Source organism: Spea bombifrons, chromosome 1 (genome assembly GCF_027358695.1).
Source record: "Spea bombifrons isolate aSpeBom1 chromosome 1, aSpeBom1.2.pri, whole genome shotgun sequence".
Lineage (NCBI taxonomy): Eukaryota > Metazoa > Chordata > Amphibia > Anura > Pelobatidae > Spea > Spea bombifrons.
Window position 1 is genome coordinate 32,820,611 of NC_071087.1, and position 26,685 is coordinate 32,847,295.

At 40.6% G+C, this 26,685-nt stretch overlaps 1 protein-coding gene across 6 annotated transcripts in view; it reads right to left on the minus strand.

The window, feature by feature from the left end:
• The window catches only part of RAPGEF2 (Rap guanine nucleotide exchange factor 2), a 123,237-nt gene that overhangs the window by 56,336 nt on the left and 40,216 nt on the right, over positions 1-26,685 (minus strand). For 5 of the 6 annotated variants that reach the window (XM_053460151.1, XM_053460146.1, XM_053460138.1 and 2 more), the window contains exons 2-5: positions 23,019-23,089; positions 20,241-20,297; positions 16,475-16,558; positions 631-706 (exon numbers count right to left, since the gene is read on the minus strand). In XM_053460151.1, coding sequence (XP_053316126.1) covers positions 631-706; positions 16,475-16,558; positions 20,241-20,297; positions 23,019-23,089 — 288 coding nt within the window. Of the gene's footprint in view, positions 1-630; positions 707-9,132; positions 9,544-16,474; positions 16,559-20,240; positions 20,298-23,018; positions 23,090-26,685 lie in introns of those variants that run through there. The other variant, XM_053460160.1, reaches the window with a different exon arrangement.

Consider the following 26,685-nt stretch of genomic DNA (forward strand, 5'->3'; position numbering starts at 1 on the left):
AGTTGCTGGAAGTGGACTGGGGGTTGTAGGAGGAAGCGGGGCCAAATTCCAGAGAAACGGTTATGTACTACGCAGGATATGCGAAGGACACTCTTGTGGGAGCTTGGGGTCTAGCCTCATGTTTTGATATCCAACTGGATGTTAGTTTAAATACATTTTGTTTGCAATTGAATTACTTTTTACGTGTAACCCCATTGTATTCAAAAACTGTCCATCTTCCTTTAGACACATTGTAAAAAAAATAAAATAAATACGCTTCCTGCAATGCAGCATTAGCCTTAAGCAAGATCCGCATTACTTGTTGCATTGGAATGTATACCAGTGGCACCAGGATGTTAATTGCTGAATATGATGAAGAAATAGTCTTCTCGCCTGATTTATGGACCTTACTCAACATGCAACACCAGGCAATGCAAGTGTTTTGTGCCAAGGAAGGAAGCCAGGATTTTGTGAACAAACTCAAGGAACACATATACATTATATATATTTATATATATTTTTTTTTACAAAATGCCTTTTCAAAGGGCTTCTCATACAAAGAATTAGACGTTGCATTTTTTTTTTAACGAAGACTTATTTAAAAGAAAATGAGCTTATGTTAATCCTGATAAGAACACAATCTAAACTTACCACGATCATTTCGGAGGGCTCCAACACAATGCATTCACAGCCACGCCTGAAGCTTCCTGCAGACCGCTTTCCAAAGCTGCGGAAACACCAAACAAATACAGCCTTTACTGAAAGTAAAATCAGGACTTTAAGAAACCTCACTTAGGACTTAATCTCTTCTCGGACAATTAAAAGCATATGTTTTGGTAATAAATAGCCCAGAACAAGTGAAGAAAGTGTTTCCAAAAAAACAAACTCATCCTAGCAATTAGGGTTTCTGGTTCACATGCTCCGAGACCGGCGTTCTGTAAGCATCCCGGTGCTTAAAGAAATTATTCCCAGAGAATATTTTGTGGGCAGATGTTTGTTCTTTAAACTCTGGGTCTCACTGGAAAAATACCAGATTTCAGCGGAAATAAAAACAAAGATGTTTTTCATAATTGGAATGTCTCAAAAAAAAAATGCAATTTTGTACTTGATATGATATCATAGCAAGTGAAAAGAAGGGGTTAAAAATGGATACGCCGATGTATGTGTTTTATGACAAGATATGCATGTCTGCACTGGATCAACTCCAAAACCCATGAAAAAAGGTCCCAACCAGCTTAGGACACCCAGATGCTGTGATTGCTTCGCAGCTCTACAAATTAAAACAAAGAAACTAAAAAAAAATGTAAAACAATCTATAAAGGTGTACATTAAAACATTCCAGGTGAAATAAAAGCAGGACCCAGCTTTATTTGGTGTTTCACCAGGAAGAATACATTGAGATCTCTCTGGTTTGGAGATGATTAAATATTAGTAGCAATACCAGGACAACGTGACTCAATTCACCGCCAATTTTAAGTTATGCGCCGTCTGAAGCGATGCCAACTGTGTGGGCCATTAGAAAGCATCTCGAAATTCTTACAAACCTACTCATACCAGAAAATGTTTGTAAATTCATTCATATTGTCATGATTGCACAAACATATATTCCAATGAATGCTTACAGTAGAAAGTCAGCCAATTCAGCATAGCAAAATAATATTAATAGTATTCGAGGTGATCGGAGACAACCCATAGGTTGCCAGATCAGTAAGCCCACTTCTGGCCACTCTGCACCAGAATCACTTTTTATACATAGAGAATTCAATTAATATTCAGAGGGTAAAAATATGATCTATGATTGATAAGAAAACAGCAATAACTGAGGGAAGGTGTGTGTATATAGATATATATTCTTCACTTGCGAGGGTGTGTGAGTGTATTCTATAAAGGTATAATCTAACAGGACCTATTCATAGAGTATTCCTATGGTTTAGTGAAAGATATCTTTCAGCACTAGTGTCTTTTGGGTGTAAGGCCGATGAAGGAGCGTGCGCGTGATACACGGCTGCGGGCTCAGGCTGTCAGATGCTCCTATCACACCCACTCAGGTGTACGAGTCCCGGGAATAGCACTCCGTTTTCACGCTGATTGATGGTGTTTGGAGATGATGCCGCGTAACAGACAGAGCTAAATTTAGTGTCGCTAGAATAAATGGCTCCGCTAATCAACAGAGTGTGATTAAAAGTACACAATGGCATACATAAGATTTACTGAGGTCTGCCCATTATGTTGGGCAGAGGACAGCCTCAGATTAGCAAGGAAAGCTGATTACTGGATCAAAAACATATTTAGCATGATAAATTAGGTCAGCGCTGTCCATGGGGTGAAACATATGAAAGGTAAAAGCAAGCAGCACTTAACATTGAATGCTAATAGCTTTCTGCTGGCGCTTCCAAAACGCTGTATAAATAATGAAATGGGGTTCAAAACTATCCAAATCACGTAATGATAAAAAGTAACAATAATCCTAAATCAACAAATACAGACTGCCATTTAAAATGAAATCTAATAGATACATAACCTTTAAACAGCCTTATCTGGGCTAACAACAGTGCTAAGTGGTGATGTGCAATAAATCGAGTATAATGCAAGATGTTACGGTTTAGCCGGTGCCGTCTGCGGAGGCTGTTACCCGGAGATCCAGGCATTAGCGGAACCTAGTAAGAGTTACTAACAAACGAATCCCACATCGGGAAATGTCATAACAGCGGACATCGTGCCTCTAGCTACAGTGACGAGGTTAAAAAAAAGTTCAGCCCAAGTCACAAACACTGCAGTTGTATGTGGAGCTACTGCCCAGACGGTACTGTTAACCGTTACTTTGCCATGTCCCTATAACACCTATGTGTTTCTGCCACTGATAAATTATCAGGGTGCGCGGTGCCGTTAAGCAGCGTAAATGAGTCGATTTAAAGCGGCAGGGTTGTATTTTTACTGCCGGCGTATGCTCGGCCAGCTACTAAATTCTCCATGTGCCCCCCCGCCCCCGTTTGGTGCCAGTATCTATATGGTCGTGTCACCTTGGTACATTGCAATACTAAATATAACTGTTGTTATTGATCTGTGATCATGTACAAGGGTTTGCTTCAGTGGCAGGCCTTTGCCAATTCCTAATAAATGAAACAAAAATAACATATTTGACCCACAATGAAACATGCATTTTTTTCCCCAGAAGCTGGAGATATCAATAAGATGCTGCACCTTCAGCCCCACAAGCTGATCACATCCGGCAATCTGTGTTTTGTCTGATGGTAAATTAGCTCCAAAAAGGGACAAACTAAATTAAAGTCTGCCATTAGCAGTAGTACCAGATTCCAAAAATACTTGAAAATTATGAATCAGAGATAAAATATTACGAGTTAACAAAGTGTTAATAGTGCGCATTTGTAAAACAATGGGGATCTTCCTTTTAACGTAATGACAACAGGCAAAACTTCATCCATATGTTAAAAATAGAGTGAAGGCTCCGGAAAGATATAATAATATTGAAATATGCATGAGAATACCTTTTTTCAGTGCAGCGCACAAACATGATAGGAAGTCTCCTTGACCCGATTCTGACAAACTAATGATTTGCCCTTCATAAATACTCGCTTTCAACTTGTGAGATGTCTGCGCAACCCTTCCAACTAAAGCTTCTCCAGGGTCCGACATTACGCTCAAAACTTTTATGAAGCGAAGCGGCTCTTTCTACCCTAGAGGTCTCTTCGCAAGACTTGGTTGCTACATCAGCAGCCTCTTCACGCGCTTCAGAGGAAGGAGACTTGTTAGTGCCAAGTAGGATATGGACACTCCTAGACGAGCAGGATGTGGAGCGGAGACAGACGCTCCAAACAGTGAACACTACATCTACACAAACAGAGTACAACCTCTAGCCAAAACCAATGCCCCCCAAATGCCAAACCAGCTAACGCAGAAACATGTACAGTAACGAGGACGCAGGTTACCTGTGAAGTCCTTCTCTACAGAGGTTCCGACAAAAATGCCATTTTCCAAAATGGTTTAAAGGACGAGGTTACACAACCGGCCCTCTCACAGACGGAAGACTCAGACCCAAGCCAAACAAAGGCCTTAAAAACAACAGTCCCCATCGCTTCGCATTGTTCTCCAACCAGAGGATTATGGCTTTAATTATCAAAGCCAAACTAAAATGGGAGGGGAAGAGACAAAGGAACAAGGAAAGATTACTTGCTTCATTTCCAAATACAGGATTAGCGCAGCAATTATCATCTGTTCCTTTTCGGCTCTTTCCTGCACACCTTCCATCAAGGAAAAGCTACTGTTCACTCGGTACAAGGAGACCAAAATACAAACGTAGGCATCAGCAGCCTATATAGATATCCAGAAAGCCTTGTTAAAGAGAGTCTACTGTCCCAAATGGCCTCGCCGAACATGAATGCATATTAAAGTACTTCGTAAGTACTGAGACAGGCATCCACCACATGGAAAATGTAAGGGTATTATACGGACTAATGAATTCAACTCAACCTCACGAAAATATACTTGTAGTAGCCCCAAAGCTGCAAAGGAATAGTGAATACAGTAGCCGAAGACTGGAAGCTTTCACAAGTTAAAGATAAAAAGAGAAAGCCATAATACCCAGCAGTGAAAGGGTAGGGGCTCAGCTTAAACTGGAAAGGTCAAAGGGCAAGTATTTGACCTGTCAGCAAAAAGAATGGCCCAAATTAAACTGTCTCTTTTCAACATTAGATGCCAAGGGCATTCATCCATCTATCCCCGAGTGACGCGGGCGTCTATAAGTGGCTCCTCACTATAAGGACTCTCCTGTCCAATGAAAAACATTTGTCCATTAGTAATCGATGTGTTAATGGAATCTCGAGAGAACTCGGATAGTTTAACTGATAATATCAGTGAGTTGCTTTTGTTTTATAAAAGAGGCCAAATAATAAGGCTTGCAAAAATTACATCAAAATCAACTGTCCTCGGACTACTAAATGTGTCATTGACTTTGGTCCGACTTTAACAATCATATTATATTTGATTCAAAATATTCAGCATGAAATGCCCAGAGCCAGATTAAGCTGCCCAACGATCTTAGGCAGCATACCAAATTTAGATGCACTGTGAGTAGACATGGCCCTATACCGGGATGACCAGCTTTCACCTTAAAGCAGACATGTCACGTTTGAGTTATTGGCACAACTGAACCAAGCGCTGAAAACCATCCATCACTTGACAAACTTTAGCACGCCTTCCGTGTTCCACTGCACTGTTTTACTACCTTTGACCTTAGATGTTGCTTGCAATATCCCGATTACTATACAAGCGAACATTTTTGGGAAAAGAAGCAATTGCAATGACGAGATGGTAGCACTCACACGGCAGCCATCTTTGTTCTCTACTCTAGATGGCTTGATATGATTGCCTTATATGAACTAGTAACTGCTCCATTTAGATTCCAGATTACATATTACATCGCACCGCTCATGATATATACAAATGCGGAAGCAACGTTTGTTCTGTGGGGAACCATACTTTGTCTGTTTTTTGGCGGTGGGTGAACATTTCCCCCAGCTCCTGCCAGTAAGTTTTAGTAATTCTCATAGTATTTAACTGAAAATTACAAACAAGTTAATAAAGGGTTACAAAGTTATACTTTCACACGATTATAGGAATTAATTTGTATTACCTGAAATACAGCCTACATAAACTGTTTACAGCAACAAAGTGAAATGTTTACTATTGGCCTGTAAACAGAAGATCTCATTGAGGATTTTATGTTTATCCTAGTAATACATTTAAGGATTGCTATCTTCATAAAATAATATTTACAGCGCTGCAGATATTTGAGGTCTATTTGCCACTTGCAGAATCGCCCGCAAATAGAAACGGATCATGAAAATCAGCTGACGGGACTTGCAGACAAATTATTTACACAAAGCCTCTAAGATTTTACTTAACAAAGCGCACAGTGTTTTTGAAGCTGCCCACACTACTCGGCCCCACCAAGATTGTCTCATGGTGCCCTTGGGCAACTGCTGCAGCGGAGCCAGCAACGTCAAAGGATTCCGATGGGAGATAAAGCAATGCCTTTACTTATGCAAAATGAAAGCACGCAGGTATAGTCAGCATTCTGTTCCCATGATCCCAACACCCACAACGTTCTGATGTCTCTAGCAGACTGGAAAGAAACACCACTGGCCAGCAAACAAAACCAGGGATCAGGACCAAAGCATGGACTCCAAAAATCGGTTACATTTATTGAATATGCTCGTTATAAATGGTCATGCATGATCTTCATTATATAGGTGTCTTAATTCTAGTGTGCATCTACCAGCCTTTGTCCACACCTGTTTGCAAGCAGCATCTACCTATATGGACTTCCTGTAGAACTTTAAACAAGGTGAATCCTATACTTATCATAGTGAAGATGCACGATGGGCATCTGTACATCTTTTTCCAAAGGGGCACAAAGCTACAACCAAAATTCAATTACTCCGCTTTACTGTCGTCCTTTAAGGTCTAGTCCTCCATTTTTTGTTTAACAGTCCATTTTGCATGAAAACAACGCATTTTAATCAATGCAGACCTTAAATAATCGATACAGAATAATAAAGCCTACAAAATGCCCCATTTCACAATAACACGTTCTATTGATGTGGATTGGAGTTCGTTTCAGGCTGAACTGTTCAATCAAGGTTACTTAAAAACGAGCCGCAATCACGACGACAGGGTTCAAATTTGCAAAGCTGATTGCATTAATGTATAAATCTTTTCGGCACTTGCAGTACCTTAATGCATCACCTCCAAGCGTCTGTCCTTTATCCAAACAGCAGTCGGGATCATTTTCCGTCCATTGGATCACGCTGAGCATACGGTGCGCACGCTTCAAAAAGGCATTTTCGGACGTTTGGTGGTACGATTTCCCAATACTAAGTATGTGGAGTCCTTGACATTCTTGGTGCCAAAGGGAAGACTTTGAGGCCCAAATCCCACTATATCCTTCAGCAGCACTTAGTAAGAGTCTTCAAAGTAAACCAATTAATGCTTAGAGCCCCATTAACTTATTTATTTCTCCAAACGCCGGGTAAACAAACAGAACATCAATCCAGGCACCACGCGGATCCCAAAGCCACCCATTCTGAAACTAATTCTATTCTAATCGGTAAGTCAATATCCAGCAGTGGCAAATTCAAATGGGTTTGGTGGGTCCAGCTCAGGATCTAGAACCATGAAAGGGGGGATCCTAGCCACGTTTTATTTGCAGAATTAAGTTCGCGTGTCGCAGCTATACCTTACTTACGGACAATGACTTCTTTTTCACTTGAGAAAATCAATGCTTGTTCTTTGCGCAGCTGCCTTGAATATCTCAGATCATTAACAATGAATAGCAAGAGCGTTATCTCTTTTACTCGTTCAGATATTAATGGCTTCGAGAAGAGGTTAAGAATGAAAGCATTGATGGCGTGTGGTTTGATTGGGGAAGGGAGACGTCTCAGATCCCTCTGCTTTTCCCCAATCGCTGTTTAAACGAGGTAATGGGTTTTTACATAAGAACAATACAGCGGAGACTTCATTCACCAATACAATCAAATACCTAAAACTAAATAACCGTCCATTAATTACAATCCTATTTGTTGGCCTACAAAAAGATGGTTAAAGGTGTACTATTCCCGTGTGGTCAGAGGTAGCCAAGTAATCCCACTTTTATGTTCTGAATTGTAAATGAGATTTAGTTACAAGTCGGAAAGTGGATATTCAAGAAAAAGCAGATAACCGGATGGAGGCTTTCTGCCGAGGATAAGGATCAGCCATCGCAAAGATCATGTTACTGACTGCTGAAATCCGTCTCAAAAATCAAAAAAATTAAAGGTGAAGTCCCATCGAAAAATACAGTGATGCGGGTGCACATCGACAGAAACTAGGTTTGTTTCATTTTGTTCCAATAAACTCCCGTTATCTGCAGAGCTGCTGGTATTTTGGCAGACATTCCCATCTCAAACACCAAACCGAGCTCATATTTTAAGTGTGTCTGACTAATGAAAGGAAAGGATTTCATTGTATCTATTATAAGGCTGGGTGATTGAGACTGAGCCATTCTACTGTTTACCACAAGGCAGTATGATTGTGCTCACATTACACAGCTTGGACACATACAATGACTTTATATATAAACTAGGGATAAACTGGTGTGAATTCCCCTTAAAATTGGCCAGGAAATTATTAACAATCTAACCTAAATAAAATATATATACTGTGTGCATCCAGCGTAAGGGAAAGAATTGGCAGACTTCAGACTGTTCTGTAGGATTTATGCCGTGAGAACATGGGGATAAAAACCCAATAACGTGATTACTGTTAAAGGTATAGCTTTGTACCGTATTAGCTGTAAAAAGAGAGAATACCTTTACTGGCTAACTGATATATATAACAGATTGCAAGCTTTGGAGACTAGCTAGGTCTCTTCTGGGGTTGCAGGGAGATTTTAGTGTTTGAACTCAATAATTTCACTACAGTTTATACGGGGCCAACCCCAGTGGGCATTTGCTGCAGCAAGAGCTTGGCCCTTTAAAAAATACATATGATTTCTCCATGCCCAATATGCCTTACACAGGGACGGCTCAGTGTTTGCCCTTCATAATGAATAGTCAAGTGAAGGAGCTCAACCCGCATCTCTCCTTCCAACTCTACCTTTAGTGAATAAAGCCCAATGTCAGGGGCTTTGGGAAGTAGTTAGGTTAACAAGCATTGATTTCCAGCATGTCTGATTTTACTAGCAGGAGAGCCTGTGATTAGGAGACAGTGGCAGTCTGGCCTTCAAGTACTCTCAGGCAGCCCTTCCCCCTCTCACTTCCAGTCTCAATCCACATAATGCCAGGCAGAAGAAACATGCATTTCTAACAAGATCATGCCTAGCCCAAGGCAGAGGACCTCATCCACTACACTTAATGCATGGCTTTTAAATTATTAGTAAAATAATTAAATTAATAATTATATATATGTATATTATATATATATATTAACCATCTTAAAATAGGTCTGTTTTAGTGCTAGAATTTTATAGTATATTATATATATATTATTCCATTATATATATATATATATATATATATATATATATATATATATTATATATGGAATATAGCAATATGATTTCCTGGGCAAGTAAGCCCAGCCCGGCAGTGTACTCACCTGTGGCTGGGATCTGCCGATGTAGTGGGAATAAAAATCAGTTCTTCAGTTTTATTAAAGTAATAAAACCCCTGCGTTCCTTGGGGATAGAAAGTCTTGAGCAGAAGATCATTCCTGCAGCATCAGATCAGCAGCCCCCACGCAGTCCGCTATTACTTGGGCGCCCCATTCAAAGTCCTCTCATTCGTGCAAACACTGCAGCCCGGAGCATAAGGGGTTAAAAGGCAAATTAATGCAAATCCCTCAAAGAGCAGCGATCCCCCGGCGCTGAGCGAGCAGGTAACCGGTAAGATTTAAAGCCACACGGCCGGCTGCTGATCACTGAGCTGGTGAAGCGTCCCCGCATCCCCACGGCGAGGAGGGCGTTGCTGGGTTCCCATAGAGGAGACCGGCGGGTGTAGCACAGAAGCGCAGCTACTGTATCCGCCGTCACCAATGCCCCCTTGTTCAGGGCCTCCGATCGCACATTCCTCCTCTGCACGTCAGCCAGCTCCGGAATGTCACTTCTCAGGCCTGGAATGTAAACTTGTTCATCAGCAGTGGGACCGGCGCTGGAGGAATCTCTGTATCCCAGGAATGCTGGGAAATGCTGCTGGACACCCTCTGCAAGGTGGTTACAAAGGCTTACAAAAGGTGACACCGACACATCCCAGCAAGAGACCCCATCACCCTACAATCAGACAACGCAGCGCAGCAGGTAGTCTCTGCAGCAGCACCCAGGGCCCTGCAGTGTGCCCCACACTGGCCGGGCAAAACCTGCCAGTCCGCCCCGACCTAACCTGTCCGTTAAGGCAAGACGAAAAATTTCATTCACATAACTACATATTATCAAAGAAAAGGAATCCCAGCACTCCAAACAGCTTCCAATCTTTAAGATACTGGTTTTTTTTTTTAAAGAAAGCAAAAAAAAAAAAAAAAGCAACGTTTCCTTTTCTTTGTGTGCTTCAAGAGGGTTTATCCTGTCCCTTTTTTCCCTGCTAGCACCCAGCTTCCTGGGAGTTGAGTGCAGTCATTTTTTCTTTTATACATAACTACATATTATGGCAGCCACCACCAGAGCTGCTTGTATGACACAGAGAAGATGGCCACGCATAATGCACGCAACATGGAATGGGCCTTAATTGCCCTAGAGGCCTTGGGTATGGCAATGGATGCCAGGCCTTTAGAGATATCATTGACCCTTGGATGTAGGCTATGAAGCCCTTTATTGGCTGCTCATTTACTGATGCCATTTTCCAGCTCTCTTGACATAAGAGTGTTAGAGTGTGTATGTGTGAGTGTGTGTTTTGTACAGGAAGGGTGAAAATACAGAGAATTTCAAACGATCAATTCTGTCCAGCATTTGCATGCAGAATGTGCGTATGAACCATAGAAATAAGGAGCACAGTACGTCTGCGGGTGTATATGTAATAGTTTGTGAGACTATGTAGAGGGCTGTACATGTATGTTTAAACAGTGGCCCAATCTGCTGCTTTACATCAATGCAATCATATGGCAAGTGGATGTGTTGACATTATAAAGTGCTTATATTAATGGTTGCTGATAACAACAATCTCCAAAGACATTCTTCTCCAAACACCAGCTGTTTAACACTTACATTTATTAATGGTTTGCTTTAATTAGTTTCTTAAAGTGACAGTACATACAATGCTACTGCCCTCTGGTGTACGATAAAGATGTCATCATTTGAGTTTAACATATCCTGTAATTTAGAATATTCCGATACATGGCAATTCTGTAAAAGTTATAATGCAGAGGGAAAGATACAAGATTTAGCCCACAAGGCTAGTATGAATCCTATCCATATGGCTGTTTGTGTTAATATAAATCCTGTACACATCCTTTCTTTGTAATTCGGTCTTCTGTTGTCCCTAACATAAGACTATTTTGAGAAATACCCTGGAACTACACCATTATAATCTGTATAACACAACGGTCCCCAACGACTTTTGAGATATTTAAAATGACCCTTTTCCTTGAAGGCACAAGAGTTATAACCACATAGGGGAAAAACACACACATCATTGCCAAAATGAATATTTTATAATAAAGGTTTTCCAAAATGATCACTGTTGTATATATATAGTTGGAAGTGACTGTTCATCTATGTGCATTGTAGGGTTTTGCAATAAGACACCAAAACTACTGCTGCCACGTTCCAGAACGTCTTGGGATCAGCATTCTTAAGCGTGCTGTCCCAGAGTTCGCAAACCTTTCCATTGAAGGGTCATCTTCCTTCCTGTCCGGCTACGCAAAAGAAAAAACATCCAATCAGACTTTTCCAACGTGCCTCTCATCTGATTGCCACAATGTATAAAATTAAGCATTCAGCATATTTTCACGACACTTTATAACTCCTCGAATGACTTCTGCGCTGTAACTTGCATGCCTATAAATGCAGATCATAAACAGCCACTTACTGAACAACTCTGCAACTTTACAAACTGTTAAAGTTTAGCAATAAGAGGCATTAACAAAAAGGAAGAATAACGGGTTGATAGGAACACATTTTTCTATATCATTTTTCTATATCAGTAGCGCAACCAGCAAAATATTCTGGTCTAGGCCTCATCTCCCTAACTGTCCCATTTACACTGTGAAGGACAGTGCCGAGCCGACAGGGTTCTCCATAGACTGAGCTGTATGCCTTTAAGACACGGAGGGCCATGCTGTGACATCATATCTTGGTACGCTGTAGTAAGGACGGTGGCTGCAGGTTAAATTGGCTCAGGCTTAGGGCAATGCCAGAGGTAGTACGTTTCTGATTGCAAAGACAAACAGCGTGTCATCAACACAGATGAGAGAGCGGGAAAAAAATGAGAGATCCTCAGATCAATCACTAGCCATTGGTGCCAGAATTAAAGCCACTGCTAGGCAGAGCTCTTAATATGGTTCACTGGACTATAGTGGACTGTGCTATCACTCCTCTCCCAGCCACTGATCTCTGTGGTTCAAAGTGAGTCTTGGCCGCTCTCACAAGTCTCCTCAGTGTCTGGGAGCTGCATTTTGTTCTTGGCATTGACCGTGTGCTGTGATGCAGCTTCTACTTGCTGATTGATCCAAGTGTGCTGTATAGGATAGCACTTTGATATTGTTACATGTCCTTTTGGCTTCACCAACGATCATTCAACAGTGACAACAACTTGACAAACAATTGACTGCAACTTCACAGGGGAGGCCGATGGTAAGGTCGTTGTGGGCTTGTTACCTCAATTTCTTTAATTTGTGCAAACTGGGAGCGTTCAAATCAGAGGGTTCCCACTCCCTCACACTGAATTACCATTGGCTGGACCAGTCTCCTGTTCCCTCAAAATAAATTGTCATTAGCCATCAGTGGCACCTATTTCCTGAACCAACTGCGTGCACTTCAACAACACCTTAACTGCAAGAGCAACTAAGAATGATGTTTTTCACTCTTTTCCCTTGTACTGTATGAAAGGTCTTCGGTTTCGGCCAATTTCCTGTCGCAGCGGGCCAAAGGCTTCTTGACTGGATGTGAGATGCACAAGCTGTACGTACACGGCTACTGCATACCACATTCGTGAGCTCAACTGCTGCCTGACAGCTGCTCATTATCAATTCCCATTTATGTGGTAGTGCTTCAAGAGCAAAGAAGGGTATTTATGGTTGGTTTCTATCTCTACTTCCAAGGTCAAATGCCCTAAAATGTTCCAAATGCTACTGAAGCCATGAATGACATGTCAATACTTAACCCCCTGAGTGCAAGTAAATGCAATCAGGTTATACTCTGGCGAGGCACCCGCAAGAAAAAAAAAAAAAAAGAGGCCTGACCATCTGTGTCAGAGCTTGGCCAAACTCCGAGACAAACTGCGGTCAGGGAAAGAGAAGAACCTTTATCATAGATATTTAGGAAGCCTGTGAGGTAACAGCAACATAGACGTTGATGGCAGATAAGAAATGATCTTTCCAGATAAAGCCATTCCGACCTTATTCAGTCCTTGGTCTTGTCTTAGATTCAGGATATCTCACGCATGTTTAAATTCCCTCACTGTAGTCTTACATGTTGCGCTTTTTTACAGTTCGTTCACTAAAGCCTTTATTATCAGTGACTTATGACAACCTCTATTTTCCTGTTAAATATTTTGTGTTTTTTCTCTTTTGTGGTGGATAAAATTAGTTTTATAAAAAAGGCACAAAATAAATAACAAAATCACCATCTTGATTTTAGAGTATGTTTATGCCAATGAATCATCTAATATCTATAGACACTGTATAAATATTCACAGCCAAACATCCTGTTATGATCTAACGCGTTAGAGGAACAACAACTAGTCAGCTAATAATACGCCACTGTTTTGAAGGACACAGCAAACATGTGTTGTCCGTTTGGAAGATTAAGGGGACAGTACCATCAAGTCATGAAAAGACATTACTGATTTGGCCACTACGTTTAGCCTAATAAAGTGTATTTAGGGAATTAGTAACTATTAACATGCATTGTTAGGGACAAAACAAAAGGAAGGAGGATCCAGTGAATTGAGATGTTAGAAAGAAGCAGTGAGAACCACCGTACTTCCACCTCCGTATTAAAAATCAGGAGGTGAGATACCACATAGCGTGAAGGTACTTTATTAAATCACCCACACATCACCCAGTGAACAGGAGGCTTTAATGGGGAATTGCTCCTCCTAGCCATGTCATGAGTTAACCCATCTTTTCTTTTAAATTTATCAGTCATATATTTAGAAATGGAATGTCACAAGTACAGCAAAATATGAACTTAAAACTCTTCCTTACTTTACGTTAAGATCACCTGTGTATTGCAAAATTCTACTTTGATCATATGTTGCTTTGCATGATTTTATTGCACTTATTACACATATCAAATGTCTCTAGTTTTTGTTAAATGTTACCTTTGGATGAGGTTACTTTACTATAACCTGAGGAGCCAAAGCCAGTGAGCTTCTGAAAATAATGTATTGTTAAATCAGAGAGATTGCTTCAGTCTCTTTACCCACTGAATTATACATTATACCGGGCCAGCTCAGCACTTCTTGGTGGAGAAACCAGCTACTGGTGGCCCTTCATAACGAATAGTGAAGTGAGAGCGTTAAACCACAGCTCTCCCGCAAAGTCTCCTGACAATTCTCCCTTTAGTGAATTACTTTTAAACTTTCATAATGATTTTCAGTTCTCTGCAGCACAATAAATTGTGAGCGTAGGGAGGTCTGTGAAAGCTCACATGCCTTCTCAATCTCAGAGCTTCTCACGTTTACTTTTCAAATCTGCATAGTACTCACCACAATCAAACGTTCAATTTCCCTTCCCATCGCCACAGAAAACATCACACACTTCAGTCGAGATACTCTACTGAGGACTCCTCTGTTTACTGACCTTTTCTCATGTGTGATCTTAAAGTCTTCTTCTAGCACTCACTCAAATTCTCTTCTGCACTGCACTAGTGTTCTTCAGATCTTTAGAAAGCTTGGCTTCAGACAGTTTAGTGCTCCTGGGAACTAGGGATGTCCCGCTGTGCCTCTATTCATCTCTTTCCACATGCAGTGTTTGAGAGATTTATAACTCAAATGTCTGCCATTAAAGTCCACCTCTAAATTACGGACTACTGACCTGCTGCCACCCCATTTATTTTACAGTCTGCAGCGTATGTGCCACACACATCCCTGAATATATTGGGATTACCTGACTGAAGCAATAATGTAGCTTCAATGAGGTATAGAAAGTATAGATATTATATCAGCCCCACTAGAGCAAAGTGCAGTCTGCTTAGTGATGTACGTTTCCATTGTAAATGGGGGACTCTTACCGTTTGGATTTGCTAGCATCAGCATATCTTTTTCTACATTTCTAGCTTTTGCATACGATTATGGTTTTAGGTTACGTGATAAAAATAAACTATTAACATGTCTGCTTTTAAAAGCATTCTAACTTTACATCTTTTATTTTTTTTACAACTGCCTACAAGGTTGCACACTAAAACTTGGAATAGCAACGTGCCATTGGAACACATGAATGATGGCTGCTGATAAAGGGCCTCTGCATGCCTATGAAGATATTTCATCTGTTTCCAGCTACAATAGTCATTTACAACATTAACAACATCTGCGCTGTATTTCTGATCCATTTCACGTAATGGACAGAATTTTGAAAGGTAAAGTGTGTGTGTGATAGAGTATATCTAATAAATATATATATATATATCTACATAGCATCCAAGCACACAAAACAGGCAACTTGCTACACCTGACACAGAAATGACTGAGCTAATATTGCAGCGAAAGAGACAATTCACTTCATCTAGTCTGTGTTCGGAAACATTTTCTCTGTAAAGTGATTAAGAAGCTTTCCATAAAATATTTATCTTGTGGCAATGAATTTATTCAAGGTACCTCCTGACTGCTAATACTATATGTGGAGCATACGCTTCATCAATCAAACTGCAGGCTTTCCTAGCTACACAAGGAACAGAACCAGGTAGATTGTAACCGCGTGCGTAGATGCAAGATTAAATGAATAATACCGTACTAACAAAGACTATAAAACCGTCATATGGAGTATTTTATAAACTACACGTGATGATCTGCTGTCATAAGAGGTGTAAGTCCAATTTTAGATAAAGAAAACCCCCATAAAATTCACATCAGTGGACTGGCAGGTGAGATCACATCATTTCCTAGGGGCTTGGTACCCTGTATAGGATGTGACGCTGCTCCTTTCACCCCGTTTTACAGTTTAACCCCAGTTAACCATATTAATTATCATCCCCACCCACCGTTTTAGTCAAGTTGTTGTAAACCATCAACTGTAAACACACCCTGGACCAGTGATGTATTTTGTTGGGGGCTACGTTGGACTGACTCAAGGCATGGCCCCAGCCACCCTCCACTCGCTACCTCTTCAGCCACTGTCCTCCTTGATGAGCGCCATAACCATGCCAGTTGGAAAACCAAAAGGGCTACACCCCTGGGTTTGCCTGGCTGCCACCAGCGACCTCCCCTGGACCTGTTGGCTTAGGCCAGTAAACACCGCAGCCCTGGCCTTGTTGAAACATTCCAAGGACTATTAGGGATTATGTGCATATGTTGTGTGATAAGAAAAGTGAATCAGTTTACTGGACCCATCATGATAATACATATTATAGAAAGACAACTGTAGCATTCTGTAGCATTATTACAGTAGAGGATAGTGAAAATGAATCATATTAGAACTGACAACACACAAAGTTAACAATGACATGTACACACATAAAGACACAGTGTTACATAATGAGAAAAATACCCTGCTCTTTCAAGCTTACAATCTACTGTATCTAATGATAACCATTTAAAGGTAATACAATAGATAATAGAAGACAATGACCTACCTGCTCCTTGGAAGAAACATGGACTCTTTAATGAATACAGAACCAGACAAAAGAATATACCAGCAGGTACCAATATCATCGGGGCTGGAAAAAAAGACAGAACAAAATACATGATAATTGCAAGAATGTGTAAACAATTTAGATAAAACTGCAATGTGACAAATTTAACTGGGCACAAAAAACAAAGACCATATTTCATTTGGAGGCAACAAACTGCTAGAAATCAGCACAAGGTGTTCAAGATATACTACATGGCTGTGCAAACAATTTGTTGATAGCACCCTCACAATAAGTTTGAGGGACCAGTCCCTGACATCTAAGTTTGTTTCTCCACCTAGTGGACACTAAGTGATGTTACCCTAACAAGACATTTGAACTTATGGTCTCTCATCATGTAAGCTTTTTCAGAGTCATCTTTAAATGAAGTGTAACATAAGATATATAGAGCACTAACACATCATTCAGTATTTTAGTCATATAAAATGTGGATGCACATAAGAACCATCTAGTAAGCCAAGTTCTTTGCCTGCTGTAGAACCATCTAGTAAGCCAAGTTCTTTGCCTGTTGTAGAACCTCAAACTTGTGTTGGACATTGGTCCTCAACCTCATTCCCATCTCATGTGTGCTTAACACCCCTTCACTATAATAAGCTCTACCATTTCTACTGGAAGCCTGGGTTTATTTGGCGTACCAGCAGACGCTAACCACTCTTCACTGGAACTATGGTCCCTGGTAGATCAGTAAACAACAAGTTCTGATTTACTGCAGTGCAGAGCTGGCATTAGGCCAGTAGAACTTTGCCAGCAGCCAGCTTAATAGAAGGTATAATACACCTTCAGGGAGAGTCAGAAAGCAATAGAGCACAGTCCTTCTGCGGCAGTCTTATACATTATTAAATATCCTGCTGGATGACTTTCACAAATGCTTTTGGACTGTCAAGGAGAACAAAGAGGTCCGCCTGACAGTTAGTATGCTGACACTTCCCCTTTCCTGCACGCTGAATCACGTGCCCCAATTCTAGCGTTACTATAAATTCTACAAGAGTCTTGTTTAATCTTTTTGACTTTTTATTGTTATTACTATTATTTTTTGGCTCCAGTGGATAATGGGTTGACAAATCTGCACTGAACTTAACCTTCTTAAGAACGAAAGTGGGGGGAAAAGTTTATATATAAGATGCAAACATAATTACGTGAAAAGAACATTCAACTATTTCTTCAAATTAACCAATACGTCTAACAATGGCCCTTTTCAAATGCCATACACTACGCGTCCCTTAAGATATTAGCAACAAGAACAAAAGAAGTGTTTGCACATACAGATGAGATATGGCAACTTACTAGTATCATCAGTTGTTGTTTTATATAGCGCCATCATATTCCACAACCCTGAATAGGGTGCGGCAGCTAATTGAGATACACATGCAACAATATAACAAGTACACATATATTATGTACATTTTATGATGCGATTGTGTACCGTTTTATTCACAGACCTGATTTCTAGCACATATAAAGAAAACAAGATGTGCTTTAGAAGTTGTATCGGTAGAAAAAAATGCTGACACTTCTCCTGAGATTGCGACAGTTTAACACACAACCCCTTAGGGCCGGTTTTCAAGGTCTCTTAACGATACAGTTTTCCGGCTTTACCTTGCATGAGCACAGGTGGGTTAAACAAAGTCTGTCATCAGACCGGGGCTAATGAAAAAGGCCACTTGAGATCCTAAGAAACAGAAAACCTGCCCTGTTGGGGATATTTGAAGACCAATGCAATAAATTACACAGACAGCAGTATATGATGCATGATTGCACTGCAGTGTGATCACAGGAGAGGTACGATTAACCCTTTGAATAAATCTTAACACGCTAAAGCCCAACTAGAAAAGAGCAAGTTGTCAATTCTGAGAGACAAGAAGCGGCTAAAACAAATGACTTTAGTAACCTAGAGAATGTATTTACACCAAGCAGTAGTTCTAGCCTTCGGTTCCCAAATCCGAGAAAAAGAATAACCCAGCAGGATGAAAATAGCCTTGCTCCTTCTACGCTCCAGACAAGGTAGCCAATTAGAGTCCCTTATGATTTTCCTTTAATAAATGCCATTAAATAGTACGTAAAATTCTTTACTTCTACATTCTGAATTCATATTTACAGAAAAAGCAAGGTATGCTACTGTAGTCCATTTCTGGCCCTTCACACTCGCTCCAGGGCTGGCCACAAAGATGGACGTGGATATCTGCAACAGATTATATGCTCTAGTGCTATATAAGAACACAAGAGCACTTGTGAATGTGTAAGATACATATTCTATACATATAATTTAACAGCAGATAAGAAGCATTTGGCTCATCTAGTTTGCCCATTTTTCCCATCAGTCGTCTTGTATCAGTGTACCTTTATGTCTATCCCATGCATGTTTAACCTCCCTCACTGTATTAGCCTCTACCCCTTCTGATGACAGGCTGTTCCATTTATCTACCACCCACTGAAAGTAAAACTTCCTTACATTACATCAAAGTCTCCTAAACCCTCTAGTTTCAGATTCTGAACATTTCTTTCTCCTTCAATACACCTATCCTGCTAAAAGGTCAGGCTCCGATCCAATGTCTTATGACATCATCATTCATTAAGCATGGAATAATGATATACTGTCTATGGATATGAAGTTAAGTTCCCTTTGTTCTCTATTATGTGTATCTAGTATTCTACCATTACACGCTAAGCAAGCCTTTTAATGGGAAGCTATTTACAGATGCCAAGCATTCATACAGCAGGTTCATCCAAACCTGTACGTTGCTTTTTTCACTAACGTCTGTATGACAGGCATGATACTTCACTTAAATCACAGAATGCACCTCTCTTTTATACACCCACCATAATTCCTGCTCTCACTCATATCTACTGAAGCCCGTTCATACAGCCTTAAATATTTCATCAAAATCCTGTACCAGAAGCTGCAGCGTTATCAGAATCCTGCACGATAAAGATAAGGGCAACTTATCGACAGCCACTGGACATGGTTTAGAAAATGTGATCAGAATAAAATATATATATATATTTTATTATTTGGCTCTGAACATTCTATATTGACACCTGCACAATAAAATGACAAGTCATGACTATTTCATAATCTTGCTTCTTGTTACAAGTAACAATGAAAAGTCGCGGATAATAATTGAACAAAGCTCTGAAAAGCAATCTACTGTTATTAATAATAATGGAACAGGATGCTGGGACGCACTTCCTGGACTATACCTCTATAACCTGTAAGAGGGGGGGGGGCAAACATCTGGTCCTAACCATTAGCCAGACAAACCCTTAGGCATGTATAACCCGGGCGTGCTACTATCACACCTTTATCAGAAGTATGACGCACGGCAATTTAAAATCAAATTGGATGGCAGCTCTAACATACGGCCTATTACTAAGTGACAGAAGCACTTTTCATATTAACACTCAAGTGCATTCAAATCTTTAATATATCATACGGAGTTTAACGTAATAAAAAATATGACGGCTCCCCCTTTTATAAAGAAGTACACCGCACATCACTAGAGGGTAGATGTAGTCCCAGATAAGCAGCTCCTTCAGAAGAACTGTATATTACAGAAGGCATGCTAAGAATGTGCTGCCTGCGCTTACTAAAGGACACAGAAAAAACATTCTGACAAGCAATTTCAACGCCAACATGAAAGCCTGACGGCTTATTATATGCAAGAAAAAAATCAAAATGTCAATTAAAGGGAGAAAAAAAACAAACACTTACTAGTACAAGACTTCATTAGCTTCATGTCGTTCGTATCGGACAGTTTCACACATCAATCTGTAACAGACAGATCATCAAGTTAGTTGGTAAAACAGCTCCTTTTTCCTGTGCTGTTGGTTTTAGGGCGGTAGAACACTGTGATAATACACTCCAAACATTCTGAGACAGTAGAAAAGATGGACATAAGGAAAGAGGGACGGGGAGATTAAGGACCACTTGAGAGGTACGCATGACACATACTGATAATCCCAGATGGCAAAGGCTATTTAAATTGTGTTCATAAATTTTACACAGTGGTTTATTTCTGTATATATATAATTCTATATATCCTCAATGGTTTATCCATTAAAGGAAGAGTTCACAGTCTAGATTGTACATCTTTGATGTTTATATAGTCACGGGGTCAATGTACTACTACTCATTCTTATACTTTTTGTAACGGTTAGTTTAGTTATGGAAGATATTCAGCCCTGGACATGTAAAGGATTGGTTTATCTTGTGGGGTGGCTGTGAAGTAGTATGATCCCATCAGGTGTGGTTGGTGTGCTTCCTACAGCATGCCATTGGTGTATAGCATACGACCTGGCGATATTTTAGTTTATAGTGTTTGGTGGGGGTATTGGATGTATCCATGGACTTACTCTTGTTCATACTATGTTGTCACCCTTGTCAACTGTGAAAATAGTGTTACTCTACCCACAAGTCTCTACACCTCGTTGGCTCATATTGGCTATGCACATACCCCAGCTATACAAACATAAGAAGAACTACTAACATCAAGTTAGAGATTACACAACCTCCATAAAATTACTTGGTGTTAAAACGATTATAGGATGTTAGCAAAGAAAGCGGAATCAAATTAATATAAACTTACGAGCTGAAAACTGTGCCAGGTAACAAAATAAAATGGAACCTGCCAAATGACTCATGCAACCCACACACTGCCTTTAATTGCACTCGCTGATTATATGTAATTTGGTGTCCTAGCCAACCCAATTGCTTTCTGTTCTTTTCAGTTTAATTACAGAAAAAACGCATCAAAAGAAAAGCTGAGAAAAGCTTCATATCTTGCGTTATTTTGAGCCTAATCATTAACATGCAAGGGGAAAAAACTCTCCCTGTGCAAATGCCACCTTAAATAATTGGGGTCCCATGGATGAACCTCGAAGGTGAGGGGATTCACATAAAAAAAAAAAAAATAAAATGGGAAAAATTATTGATGGGAAAAATTGATGGGATTATCTGGAGAGAAACACAAAAGTAGCAAAACACATCAAGAAAACTCTTGGGTACACACAAAAAGCACCATTTAATTAGGCTTGTCTTCCTGTACATAAAATTGATGATGCTATGGTACCAAATGTCACAACCTGGGCTACCATACAATAGAGACCCAAAATGACACTCTAGAGTCTAGAAGACTACTGGAGTGAGGTGCCACCATAACAGATAGATCAAGGTTTGTACCAGATGGCATCTGGAGGCAACATAGTCCCACAATTCATGGGCCACAGACCTTTCTGGAAGTCCATGTGGGGCACTACTGGCGGGAAGGGCAAATATCCTGCATACCAAAAGCAGGACAGAAAAAAATCCATGGTGTATTAACAGCACACAAGATTACCCTACCAATGGAAGGCATAATTATTCTTGTGTCAGTGCTGTCTGATGGATGCCCAGGCAAAGACGGACATTTAGGATATAGAGCGCTCTGAACTGTCAACGATCCAGGTGAAGTCTGAAAAGATTCGGCTGCGAACAAAAGGTTAGCCCCTGAGAAAAATGTTCTTTGCATCAAAAAAGTGATGTTTTTGACAAGAGCTCGCTGCTTTGTCACATCTACGACACTTCGGTTCCATTCACCAAAATAACAGAGATGGTATGCTTTTTTGGGTGGCCTACAACATTTTCTTAAAGAGGGGGCTTTAAAAAGCAGAGAGTTGCAGAAATAGTAATAGAAGAAAAAAAAGTGCAGAAACGAGACGGCAATAAGCTGTTAAAATCCAAACCTTGGAGGGACAGATAACTGCTGGTGCACGTATGATGCTGAATTACAAGGCAAACCGCATGTCTATATAATAAGTAGCAAATGAATACTTAAAGGAAGCGCGTCCCAAAAGAACCCTGAGGCACACAGTCTTGCCAGACTTTTATGATTTCTTTAGAGGTCTATTTCTTAAATTATACTCAACCTGCTGTTGCTTGTTTTAGTGTGACAAAGCGGCTAGTCCAGCAGTGCCAGGGTGCCGATGGCATGGAGAGGGGAACTCACTGCTGCTGCCAGCTGAGCGATGTCAGCCGGCAGATGTTGGGTTTCTTATTGAAATGCGGTCTCTTTTTTACTCACATAGCAATTGAAACGCACTCAGTTTCTTGCACCAATCATAACAATAAAGAAAAGAAGAAGAAGTAGGCATATCCCCGCAGTCCCATAGATACAAAATGCTGGCTAGTTACTCAGCCGTTGCCTCTTTATATCAGCCAGTTGGGAGCACTGTGGTGGAGCGCATGCTTACACACATGGCAATAGAAGGATGACTACCTTGACCAGCACTGCATTTCCCTTTGTAGATGGGTACAGCAATGATCCTAAACTTGCCCCTTCTGTGCCCATGACAGCAAAGGGAAGGCGCTCATCAACAAAGCTTATATGAATACTATGGCGTTCCAAAGAGAAGAGTGTGATGACCGTAATGCTTTAATAATCAATGATTTAGAAATGATTTCAGAGTGGAGCTACAAACTAAAGAAACATTAAAATAGTAGAAGGTACCATACCTTAACTGGTGCTCTCTAAGATTAGACAGAGCTTCCATTCCATGAAGATACGAATACACAATCTCCAGATCCTGTCAAAAGAAAGAAATATTGTCACACGTGGCACAGTCTACAATCACACGATGATCATTTACTATAATATTGTCATGACATGTCACTCCTATCCCCCACTGGGACTTTCACTAAACTGCAACATGTCATTGGCCACAGGTTCAATGTTAGATTTCATACCTGGGGGTAGGTAAAAGGGCACATGGGGGCATCCTGTAAGGGGCCACTATGTACATTTTAAATGGGCTCCTCCATTATCATATGCATTAAAGTGTCCCTTAACATCTACAAGAAGCAGTCGAAGAGCCTTAAGGTTTCATTTCAATATTAATCAAAGCACAACGCATTTTGTATTATGTGGCGATACGTGGCTTGGCTGTGGTCGGTGGGTAAATATCCGAGCACTCTGCAGTCACACATGCTTACAAGGATAGATTATAATACAAGAATCCTTAGCTATTTAGCTAAGGAAGAAGAAGGGAAATTATACACACAGGCCCGACTGTCAAAAAGCTTAAATACGAACATTTCTCTAGAGAAACAGTCTTCAACTTCAACAGAACAGCAAGGGGAGGCATCGCAATCGTCACTAAGACACAGGTCAAAAATGGCAATACCCCTCCTGAGACTTGTAAAGACGAATAGAAAATGAAGAATCGCGGCTTTGGAAATATTGCACATCAGCATGACTCAATACATTGTCATACACAGCATCAACGTTACAATTAAAATAGGACAAGCAGTCTGGGGTATTCTTAAACGTAAAGATAGATCATTAGATCATCAGGCATTTGTGGGGAGGGTTTTCACGTCTATATATTTTTAACTTGCTAGAGAAAAATAGTCTGCTGCGTGTCACAGGCATCTCAAAAGGACCAGCCGGTAAGGTCACTGATTTTTAGATTCTTCTTAAAAAGTGCTAGAAATTATCACAATAAATCAACACACAAGCACAGAATTTGACAGCAATGTTTGACCATTTGGTTTTCTACAAAAAAAAAAAAACCCCAACACTTTGCCCGGTTAATCATTTTGTCCTATGCTCAGGATTGCTTTTTTACCATCTCCTATACCAGGACAAACCTCAGGCGCCAGGGCGACAATAAATCAGTTCCTGGCACCTATGGGTTAACTGTATGAAAGTACAATGTGCACCTTAGCATCCAGCGGGGGTCCCCAAAGGCAGCACCGCTGAGTGTATATATATATATATATATATATATATGTATTTTTTATTATTATTTAATTTTTTTTACGTAATTTCCCAGCGTTCAGACACAAGCAGAGGGAACACACAGCAAAGAGCTGTCCTGAGCCAGCAAAGGTAAAGGGATAAAAAAATGAGTGTGTTAGTATCTGTGCGTACGCAAGCATGTTACTGTGAGAGTTAGCACGTGTGTATGTGCAAGTATGTTAATGTTTTTGTACATATGTTAGTATGTTAATTAGTATCATTGGGGAGGGGTGTAACCCGGCTCCTACATTTTTTAGCTGGCTTCTAGATCCCTAGCAAATTAATTGATTTCTGCCCTATACTTACATTCCATCACTGTATTAACACTGTGAAACCTACACGGAGCATCGCTGGCTCGAGACTAATTGCTTGCAAGAGAGGAAGCATAGACCAAAGCCGATCCACCTCCAACTGTTACAAAGTTTGGACTCTTGCAATGTGGATCCCCTTGTTTCTGGGGCATTTGGCTCACCAACCAAAGCCTTTAAGGGATCTACTACGTGTGTGCGCAATCAATAAAACAGCAAATTATAGATACTCTGGTTACAGGAGTTTACAATCTAAAGGAGATGAAAAGGGATACCGGTGATCCTGGGTGCAATAAAATCCCAAGTATTCAAAACAAAGAAATAAAGTGCTGCGCAAAATTTACAAACAACACCACAATATGTGCAGAAATTAATTTAAATAATATTTAAATTCATTAAAGTGAATTCTTCAATAATCCCAAGTATTGTTCCCAATAAATGTATAACAGATGTATTTTCCTGATGAATTCTGGAATTTATATAAAATGAAGTGTCTGTCTGCAGCCTGGGTGACTTCAGCGGAATAGAGACATTAAAAACCTGAAGAGGCTTGTGAGATATGACAGCCGAGCGGAGGGGAGATCCAAATGAAACGCATAGTTAGCATTCAAATACAGCCTCAGGTCCTGAAAGGCGTCTCCTCATGGCAACCGCTATTAAAAGTATCGCACCTGCTCTTTTCCCCACACGCATAATTCAAAGATCAAAACGATTATCCTGCCAGAAATAAAAGATAAAAACTCGCTACTCGGACATTTTTATGGGCAAGGCCGGTTTTATTTTTATTAAAGCAGCATCTCCTTGCTGAAACAGAAAAGACAAATCGCAGCCCGATATTGCCCTGAATGACTTCGCTATCCTAGAAAATCATTTCGAGGTTGCTACGGGCAACCCTGGCAGGATTACGCAATCCAGAATCCAGCAGTGAGCTCTAACGCGATTACACTCACTCAGCCATGCAGTCTGCGCGCTCTAAAGGGACACCATCCGGCAGACACAGGAACACACGAAAGAGTGAAGAGAAAACGGCTGTCATCTAACCGCATAGCCGTTACTGGAAGAAGAAGACACCGCCAGCTAGACCACAAGAGTTTGCTATGGGGACCACTGTGCATCATGACAGCCAAGTGATATATAATCCCCTATGTCTGTCTGGATGCTTCAGGAGGCAAATAAACTAAAGCAATTGCTTGATAAAACTAACTGAAATGTGGCAATCATTCTCAGGGTAGCAAGACAACATATACATTTGTTACCGCCATACAACTGTGTATTGGTAACATGATTGACGAGCGTCAATGGCAAAATGTCACACGGAAGAACTCAATCTTGTCTTGGAGTCAGTCAGTTATTTCCATTGTTCATAAAGTGTGCCGTCTGTCTATGACAGTATTTGCAACGTTCACCAGATATTACCCCATCGTGATGAGCAGTTTCAACACAATCTCTGCAGCAAAAGGCAACTGATCGACCAGTTGTTAAGCAGAATTAGAAGATTCATTACTTGGAGAAGAACCACGGGATTTCGAGAGACCGGGGAAGAGAGAACCTGGTTCTCCAGACCTTTAGGGTTTTTCCATGAACCCTCCTGCTGCTATCACTGGGTGGTCTTCAATACAGAAAGCAAACGGGAAGGCCCCCCGCCGGGATAGAAACTCTGGGTTTATTGACTAATCCAATGCTTCCAGCAGAGTCCTGCAGTCACCAGTCTCATTACTGGGAAAATGAGAAATCGTGAAGTAGGAGAACACAGCTTCTACACCAAAAATAGTCATATCTGCACAATTTATAAAGCAGATAACTGCAGGCCCAATATATTGACATATTGTACACCGGCGCTGCATAAAGCAATACTGGGGGGCATGCTGGGGCCCTATTAGTGACTGCATCTGTATACAGGTCACACCAGGCCAACAACCCGGTGTCCTTCCAAATTGACAAAAGGATATCCGAGAGCAAACTGGGAACCCACACCTAAGGATAGGATGAGTGATGTCCCACATGGGGGTATTTTGTAAAAAGATTCCATACAAATGTGTCATTTATACTCTAAAAATCCTCTACTGTAATAACT